The 9,829-nt window shown below is 38.1% G+C and overlaps 1 protein-coding gene across 1 annotated transcript; it reads right to left on the bottom strand.

The window, feature by feature from the left end:
* Nucleotides 1–2,497: 2,497 nt before the first annotated feature.
* LOC135471172 (deformed epidermal autoregulatory factor 1 homolog) lies at nt 2,498–9,823 on the bottom strand. The gene is given in 9 exon segments (XM_064750270.1): nt 2,498–3,379; nt 4,553–4,684; nt 5,497–5,603; nt 6,380–6,523; nt 7,145–7,286; nt 7,861–8,069; nt 9,202–9,247; nt 9,249–9,557; nt 9,559–9,823. Coding segments are annotated over 9 exon segments (1,437 nt in total). The 5' UTR covers nt 9,649–9,823; the 3' UTR covers nt 2,498–3,121.
* Nucleotides 9,824–9,829: the final 6 nt, after the last annotated feature.

Here is a 9,829-nt window from a genome sequence, read left to right as displayed (position 1 = left end):
ATGACGTGGGTGTCAAGGTCACCCAAAATGCATGAATACGGTTCTTCCCCATGATTCAGTGGATGTACAGTATAACTTTTGGTGTACCGGTACTCATTTTAAGTAGTTCTAATGATATCTAGTAAGATCTTGAACAACCACAGTTGGGTCACTGAAATTTTAACAGGGGTCTAGTTCTGGTCAGAGGTTATCAGAAACACACCGTAACATGCCATACCTGTATAAACTGAGAGTGGATCTATACATTCAAAAAACTGAAATTCATACTTTTAAATGATTTCAAATCCAAATCCAAAACCAAATGCCATCTCTCAACAAAATTTTCCCCAAATATATATACATGTACAATGAAAAACAACATTCCCCTTCATGAAAAAAAAAAATTAGACCAAAATAATATAAATTACATTTAAAATTCTAATAACAGCAGTGAACTGTGATAATTTATATTTTTTTCCTGTTTACCATGTTTAAAGTCATAGTTCAAGTGCACCAAAGCTTGTGTCATATACAAAGGTTCATGCACTTTTCATACTGATGGTCCTTTCACAGCTATTATATTTCGAAATGTATTCATTTTTCATACATATGTTCTATTTGTTAATGATGCAGATGTCAGTTTTATGGACGTAATTATCTGAAAAATTACGTAACGGACAAACTGTTAACTAGCAACCACTGAACATGAAGCAACTTTTTTACAAGCTCAAACATACATTCGGTTTAAATGTTTTGGTGACAAAGTAACCTACATGTTATGGACTTTCAATGCCTTTGTTTTTCAAGGACTTCCACGTATATTTTTTTCTTCTGATTTTCAAGGATTTTCAGGCCTCTGTGTATATACAACTGACTAGGATATATCATTCACAAATTTACACCAGTAAAATTTTGCACCAAAGAAGTCATTGTTGAGAATTTGTTATATATACAGATGTGACTCCAATATTTATAGATGTAGTTTGAATTTAACTAATAGTATGTGTCGCAGTGTTATACAGAAATCTTCTGAAGATTTTTGTGAAATTTCTCCACATCTGAACATCACTGATAAAAGATGAATATATATTTACTTAATAAGTGGTTCAGCATTCAATCCTGTGAACTATTGTCTAATTATACATTGCAAAATGTAATCTCTCCCAACTGCTGGAGCCAAGTATCAAAATATGTTAAATCTCATTGAGTACACATTTACAAATAGTTATGTATCCCTTTCATGTGACCTACCACAAGGTGCCATTAATGGAAATTACCACCTCCAACCCACCCCCTCACCCCCGCCCCTAGAACAGTAACCCCTATTTATTTCAAGAATAAAGAGAATGCAAACGAGAGATCCAAAACTGTGGTGTAATTGTGCATTAGTAACCATGTGCATAGAAAATGTGCTCTGTATACGTGTGCATTAAAGATCTATGTAATGCCTGAAATAAATGCTCCATATGATATATATAGTTTCCTATAATTTCAATATTTAACATGTGTTAAATACAGTCGTGTACCCAGAGAAGCTGTTTCAGATATAATGCCATTAATAATGTCACCAATAGATGGAGTTCAGCTTGTACCACTTCCAACACTATAACAAAAGCAGAAACGTGGAACTGCTTCTGGAAAAAAAACTGAATTGTGTGCATGTGCGTGTGCATGTGCGTTCCCGCGTGCGTGTGTGTGTGCGTGTGAGAACATAGTTCTAACTTTAGTCTGTCCAATATAAGGTGTCTGACCAGAGGAATTAACATAGGCTTACTCTTGACTGACTAAAGAACAAGAGTTCAAAACTGCATTAAATTTAAAAGTTAAATACCGCTCTCATCCTAGTATATGTACCCAGCAAGTGTAACTTTTAACTGTTAACTTTTAGAACAGGTTTGAACAACTGTCCCAGGTCCTCCATAAGCTGTATGATTGGCGAGAAATATCATCAACACTGAGCAGAGAGAAAAGGCCATAGTCAATATAAAGGCGGAGTTCAACAATTGTTATTCTAAGACTGTACATATATAAACATGTTTATTAGTGCACCTAATTCAGACTATCTCTTAACAGCTTTGACAGCTATCACCGCTGATGTCACCAAAGCAGGCTACTTAGTTTCCAGACTGACTGCTAGGGCCTTACAAAACCTGGAGCACAAAACCATTATTACCCCCAAAGAAGAAAGCGCATAAACTTTTTGCTTTATGCCACATGATGCCCAAAGTATTAGGCAGTAAATACCAAGTGTTTCATGTATCCTTTGAATCAAAGAGAGGCGGAACCAAAAAAATCTAGGAGCAAGGTAACAGTGTGTAAGTCAATCACAAGTTAAAGAACATGCTAGTCAGAAGAAGATGTAGTCCATACAATCAATTTGGGAGAAACTTCCCAAAACTCTTCAATTTAAAGACCTTGCCATGTACTTGCTGACAGCCTCTTTCAGATTAAACAATATCAAAACTGCAAAACTAACCAAATGGATACTAACTTAATTGAACTCTTCAAACAGGTGAGTGAGTGTTGGGGCTTAACGTCGTACTCAACAATTTTTCAGTCAACATGTGACTGAAGTTTGTGACTTGAGTCTGCCGTGCGTACAAGTCTGGAAGTAAGCAGCAGGACAAGAACAATGTCTTGCACCAAATACCATTTTGACAATTGGCTACTTTCTGGTTATGTCAAACAACATGCATTTTTTTTTATGAAGTGACTAGTTGGAAGATTTGCCATTCTGGGCCCACTTTCACAAAACCTCTTATGTCATGTTTATAGTAATTTTTTTTCTTAAAAAAAACGTTGCCTGGGTTATAGTGCCGTAAGGCCACGACGTTAACAAGAAAAGTTACGACAAACCGAATGACGAAGTTTTGTGAAAGTGGCCCCTGTCCTGCATCAACTTCAAATAATTTTCAGGTTTGGAGTACTGATACATGCCAAGACCATGGTTCACTTTCACAAAACTTTGCAAATCATATTTTCCACAACTTTTTTTTTCATAAAACATGTCAGAGTTTAAGCGCCAAACAGTGACGAAAAATTCACTGATCAAGCTTTGTGAAAGTGGGCACAACCAATCCTGTACAAATGTAATTGAAAGGCTTGTGACTCTTTGATTTGGTTGACCGTCAATCTGTCTTGGTCACTCTTTGTCTTTTTCCAGCTCTTCCTCGCCGTCCATGATTCCAGAGATGTTATTCTGGACATCCTGGTGTCCCCAATTCACACTATATGAGGTACACTTGTCATCAGACACCACTGCTACAGAGTCCATTTTCTCCTGAAATTCTTGTCGAGCCTGTTGTAAAGCTTGCTGAACAGCGATGCTTTTCTGGGCCCTTTCCTCCATTAATGCCCTTGACAAGGTCATCTGGTTTTCTATCCTTGCAGCACCTAAGGCCTGAAAATCAAGAAAAATAATTCATAACAATGAGTCAATTATTTCATGATAATTATTTCAGTGTAATTATTTAAAGAAAAGACCACCTTTAAATAATGACAAATGCCATGTACAAAACCATTTCATGGCAAGTCCAGTAATGGTTTTTATGAATGTTTTTACTTCTTTTTGTAAAGAGAATACTTGACTGACATTTTACGCCATACTCAAAAATGATTCCTCTATACGACAATGGCCAGCATTATGGTGGGAGGAAACCAGGCTCTTCCACAGCCATCCGCAGGTTGCTTGCAAACTTTTCCACGTATGGTCAGAGAGTAAGCGAGAATGAACTGGATGTGAACTCATAGTGATCGCATTGGTGATAGGCTTCTGGGTCACTGGGCTGCTCAAACATGCTAACAACCACTAAACCACAGAGGCCCAAAAAGGGAACAAGCTCTAAACTGGACATTTCTGACCATATTGAACAATCTGAAGCACAATGCCGACATAAATTCGTTTTACCTGCGACACAATCTTGGATGCCTGCATTCCTATGTCCAACATAACTATACATGTACAAAGTACTACATGTACATCTATATCTGTATTCAATGTTGCCAGATATTAACAGAGTTCACTTAGCAATAAACAGGAATCTCTGACATCACTGTACTACAGCCCAACAAAGTGCCCGATGAGTCTTATATTTTTTGTATTTTATTCACTGAAGAGAAAAAGGTAGTCTCTTCCTTAAATTTATTGCTAAGTTTTTTATACAGCACTAAATTTTGTGCTAAATCCATACTGAACAAGATATCCCAGGATTATGTTTCATAGAAAATGCGAAAAAGCCGCAGGAAGCAACCTCTCAATCCACATATCTGAAGAGTCTTTCGGACTTAAAAGTTGACGCTAAACCAAGAAGGAACTGGATTCCACATTGGGCGTGACAGTTTAACATCATTTTCGGTTTAAGAACCCTGAAAATCCGCAAGGATTATTTCCAAAATCAGGCCCTTCTAAAAACAGTAGTACATACCGAAAGAAAGGAAGAAAGAAAAGTTAAATCCCGCAAATTGATGATTTTCACAAAACAAGTCAAACATTGTACAGACTGGATATCAACAACATGCTACAACTTTCCAGAATTGCCATTGACCTTATGAACTCTTGTATAGATCCACATACATCTTGTTTCTCTTTCTCCATTTGCATTCTCAAGTTTTGTAGAGCAGCTTCTTTGTTTGCCAGTGACTGTATCTTTGTATGTTCTATCATAATCTTCAGTTGTTGAGCCTGTTGTAGTAGGTTATTTGCCATCTGAAGTGAAAATTCATCATTTCATTCCAAAAAGAACATTGCTCCTGTCAAAAACCTGCGAGAACTGTCATGATTAATTTCATTTTGGCTTACTTATTATTTTCAAACACACTCAATTTTCAGACAACACCCCTCCCCCCTCCACCCCACCACCACCAATCACATTGTCAATCTACCTTAATTAATCAACCACGATCAAAAGCATGGAAACCCACCTACACTTGTGTTGAATTGTCAAACTAAAAAGGCCAGCTTAAAGACAATTTGATGGTGTTCAAGTTCTCACTGTGTTTAGTCTGATCTGTACATCTAGCACTTGATTTGCATAAAGTGGGCATGGAAACTCGAACTTGTAAATAGGAAATTAGTACGCACCTGAGTTGGCAACTGCCATATCACATTTTTTCTTTCTTTCTGCCATTTTGAACTAAAATGGTGAACTAAACACAACCATTCAATTTAGGCCACCAAAAATGGCGGATTAGAAAAAGCAGTCCTAAAAGAAGTATGCTACGTTTAGACAGGCCATCAGATTACATTAATTTGAGCACATCCGTTCAATTTCGGGACCTCAAAATACATTATAAAAACGCAGGCTATCGACGAACCCAAAAGCGTTTTAGCATTGTAACCAATGAATATGTATTCAGAGCCAATAATGTACTACTATGCATGATTTAGTGCAAATAAAAAAGAAAATTCAAAAATTTTTCCAATCCTAGTATATGTGTGTGTACACCGAGATAAAAAAACAAAAAGCAGAAAATCAGATAATTTCATTTTCACTATTCTTTTTCTGCCATTTGACATACCTCTTCTAGTTGCCACCATTGCTTCTGTTCGTTCACATCCATAGTCAGTACATTCTGAGTTCCTTGTTTCTGATTGGTCGTTGCCACTGGAGTCATGACAACAGCATCTTTCCAAAAAAACAAAAAAAAAAAAGATGAAAGCATGGAAGCATCTGATTGGATTCCAGCAGATGGCTTTTGTTTAGCTGTTTGGATCAAGGTAGTAATTGGAGTGATATAATTAATAAAAGCGTAGCGAAAAAACAGTGTTAGGCTTGAAGATGAACACATACATGTTCTGATTAGTGTTATGCACTCTAATTCTGTGACCTTTTCGCATATGAAAGAGCAACTTCAAAACTACACTGGTTGGACTGACCAGTTTCAGGGCTTCACAAAAGCACACAATTTTTGTCAACACAGGATCATACCTTCAAAATATGCTTGAGTCAACACCTTGCAAAAAGGTTGAAGAATTACAGTATTCAAAAAGATTTCACGTCTACATTTATGAAAGCATTCAGGAGACACAAACGTTCGGGATCTCTTCGTTATTTTACAATGAAGCAGAAGCATTGTTAGTTTAAATAACACAGGAGACATAAAGCCAGGTACGCAAAAAATATCTGTTCAGTGTGTCCTCTCCAGCGAATTTCGGCAATCGAGCTAACTAATCAAACAACACGGAATTGGGTTGAACTGTGAAATTTTGTTTGTGTCACATGGTTTTCTAGGTCACATGACATAACCTAATGACCACAATCGCTGGAAAAATCCACCTAGTGTCTCCAACTACCCTGTGAATATCATCGGCTTATTTCGCGGGCAATTCAGTTCATCCCTACAAGCCAAAAAAATCCACCTAGTGTGTCTCTGGCTATAGGTTAACAAGGTCTCCACTGACCTCCTGTGACGAGGTTACCAGCACTGTCTGTCGTGACAATGTGAACCGTTTCTCCATTGTCACCTGCCGCCACGGCAATAGGCCTCGCCATATTCATCACATTTGTCCTTGGTGTGACTGCCATAGAAACAAGCATTCCACTACCTACAGCAGAATACAAAATAGCTTTGGGGTGAAAAAACAAAAAAAACTCATTGCAAATATATGTATTCTCCCGACAAAAATGTGTTTCAGCTAAAGTGTGATGTTACACAAAACACAACTCTCACACAATGCTGACTTTCAAAAAAAATCTGAATTTTAAAGTTTCTGTTCACTGTTATTCTCTTAGAATTCTGTGTAAGGCAATAACTGTTAACAGTATAACACTGTATAAATGCAAATACATGGGCTCCATCATGGTCTTTATTTATTTGTTTGGTGTTTTACGCCATACTCAAGAATATTTCACTTATACAATTGTGGCAAGCATCATGATGGGAGGAAACCAAACAGAGCTCGGGGGAAACCTACAACCATTCAGACTTCTCCACGTACGGCCACAGAGGACGCCAGCATTAGATGGACTTGAACTTACAATAACTGCATTGGTGAGAGGCTCCTGGGTCATTGTGCCGCACTGGCATGCCTAAACCCATCAGCCACAGACGCCCCCCCTCTTCCTAAGTTCAGCTGAAATATAAACTCTAACAAAGTGATTCTGGACAACACAGCATCAAAATTTAACTGGGAGAGAAGTATCACAATTCTTTGAGTAAATCTTACCATCTTTCGACATTTCATTAGGGGATGCCAGTTGGAGATTTAGAATTAGGGCGTCTTGCAACTTTGGAAAATGGTGATAGCGGGCCACTTTCACTTTCTCTTTTCGTCTCTTGTAAGGTACAAACAATCGGATTGGTCCCGTCTAAAACATTAAAAAAACACCTATCACGTGAATTCTGGTTTTTCTCCATATTTCTTGTAAAGAAGTAAATGACAAGACATTACACAAACAAAATAAATGTTCATCAACACTAATTTTTAACACCAGACTGTGAGACAGAACTTGGTTTAATCAATATGTTGCTTTGCATCTAAAATCCATGGATTACACCCTGACATAGCTCTGAAATACAATAGGGGAGTTTCCAGTTTTAAATCTTTCGTCATTAAAAGTAAACACAGTTACACTGTATAATGTGACTTGTGAAAATGTAGGCAACCCTTCTTGACATTAAGCTACCGATCATCTGTCTCGTCTTGTTCCAAAGGCATAAATGACATTTCTCTCCTTCAGAAAAATTTCTCAAGTTCACGTTCAACTCATCAATTTTCTTCACTGTTCAGCTACTTAAAATTACTTTTTGTGAAATGTTTCTTCAAACGCTATGTTACAGTAAATGTTGCCAGACATTTTTTACTTTTTCTACCTTTAACGATAAAAGAGTGCAATCTGGAAACTCTCCTAATGGTCAGATCCAACCGAGTTCCCAACTCACCACTGACTCGTCATCACAGCAAGCTGCACACGTGCAGGAGGTGGCATGCGGGTGGAGGATGTTGTCTTCTATCAAACACTGCAGAGTACGCCCGCCGTACCTGATGCTCCGTTTCCAGTCCTTACTGCTCGCTCTGCCACTTAAGCTTTCAAACTCATTAGGCGTATGCCAGTTACCGTCTGTAGCCTGAATGCAACGTCCACGACCACCTGTACCCAACAAAAAATTTGACATCATGCAATATAATCTTAATCCTTAGACTTTTTAAATTTATTTATTCATTGGTTTTTTAAATCATATTCAAGAATATTTCACTCATACGAGGACGACCAGTATCATGGTGGTAGGAAACCCATGTGACCATCTGTGGGTTGATAGCAGAAAATTACACCTACAATCAGAGAGGGAGCCAGCATGAGCTGGACAACCTCACAGCAACTACATTGGTGAGAGACTCCTGATTTACTGCGCCACAGAGACCCCTATAATCCTTAAAGGTTTTAGTTCCATTATCAATTTATCACTCTTTGAGCATACATGTAGTTTTCCCTTTCAGATGATACAATAACACCTATTTTGTCCCGACACTGATGTCTCAATTAATGACACCTGTTTGCTTTAAAATAGAATGATACAACAACTTGTAACCCTATGCCAGAAGGCAGAATAAGACATGTGGGGAAAGAGGTGGCTTACTTAAACTCCTAAACAGCTGTGATTGTATTCAACTTAATTTGATTAAATGACAGTGGATGAACATACCCTGACTTCATATGGTTAAAGTGAAAATTTTCCACAATATTTGCTTGTCACAAGCTTACATGCACTGCATATAATCATCATAACATTTTCACATTCTTTTTTTTTTTTTGTCTTTTACCTACTCCAAAGAACACTTCAAAATATGACAGAAGCCAGATGTATTGATGGGATCCAAAGAATTTGTTGAACAGTTAATTTAATAACCAGTAACAGTCATACATGGGAATTTCTGCCAGCAAACTGCACACAGTCGTTGGTTTCCCCTGGCCTTTCCACCATAATGCTGGCCAGTCAAGAAGTGAAATATTCTTGAGTACAACCCGAATCAAATAAATACTGGTAAATAACTAAAAAATGACTAGGCCTAATTAAACGTCACATAAGCTACACTCTGGCATAATCAGCACTATTCAACTTCCAACAAGTCATACCAGAAATAAGTATCAACATCTTAATTAGTAAAACTCTTAAATTAACAGTCAGTGGAGTCTTAATTAGCCCCTGCAAAAGTTAATTCAAATTGAGAAACTAAAATGTGAAAAAGTTTGCAATTTCAGGTCATTTCACTGAGATGATTACCTGAACCAAATTTATGTTTGTGAAGTTCACCATTGGTGTTTTTACACCCTGACAGGCAAAATGTCAGCATGAACTGAATCGTCCCACTGGTATCTAAATCCTTTCGCCTTACTCAAAGGTGTGGCTGGGGTGGGAGGTGGAATAGGGGTGGTAGGGGTTTTCAAAGGTGAATCTAAAGTTTGATCATGAATGACAATGTGGGTAGTTTTTATGCTCGGATCCGCTTGATGAGACTGGCTAAATTGCTCAGCGGTCAAGAGTCCTTGTGGGGTTGCCACATACACCGGAACACCTTCGGTAGCAATTCCATGCGTTGCAGGGATGGCATTTGCCGCTGTGACCTGAAGCTCATGTGTATGGTCGGCAACCCGAAACGTGGTGTTGATCGTCCGTAAACGCTGAATCGTCACCGTTCGGCATCTCCTCGGAAATGTCGACTTCAGACATCACGAAGATTTTAGGGCCCGCTGGCGTCCACGATTCGGCAGGAAAACGCAGTTAGGAAGGGAAAATATAAACTTAAGAACACATCTGCACTTCGTACGTGAAACAAAAGTCATAAACATGCGTGTTAAGTCAGTTATTTAGTTTTAAAACGTCACGACATCTTCGTCTCGGCAATTTCCGT

This window comes from Liolophura sinensis, chromosome 1 (genome assembly GCF_032854445.1).
Source record: "Liolophura sinensis isolate JHLJ2023 chromosome 1, CUHK_Ljap_v2, whole genome shotgun sequence".
In the NCBI taxonomy this organism is placed as follows: domain Eukaryota; kingdom Metazoa; phylum Mollusca; class Polyplacophora; order Chitonida; family Chitonidae; genus Liolophura; species Liolophura sinensis.
This window is presented reverse-complemented; position numbering and strand designations above follow the sequence as displayed.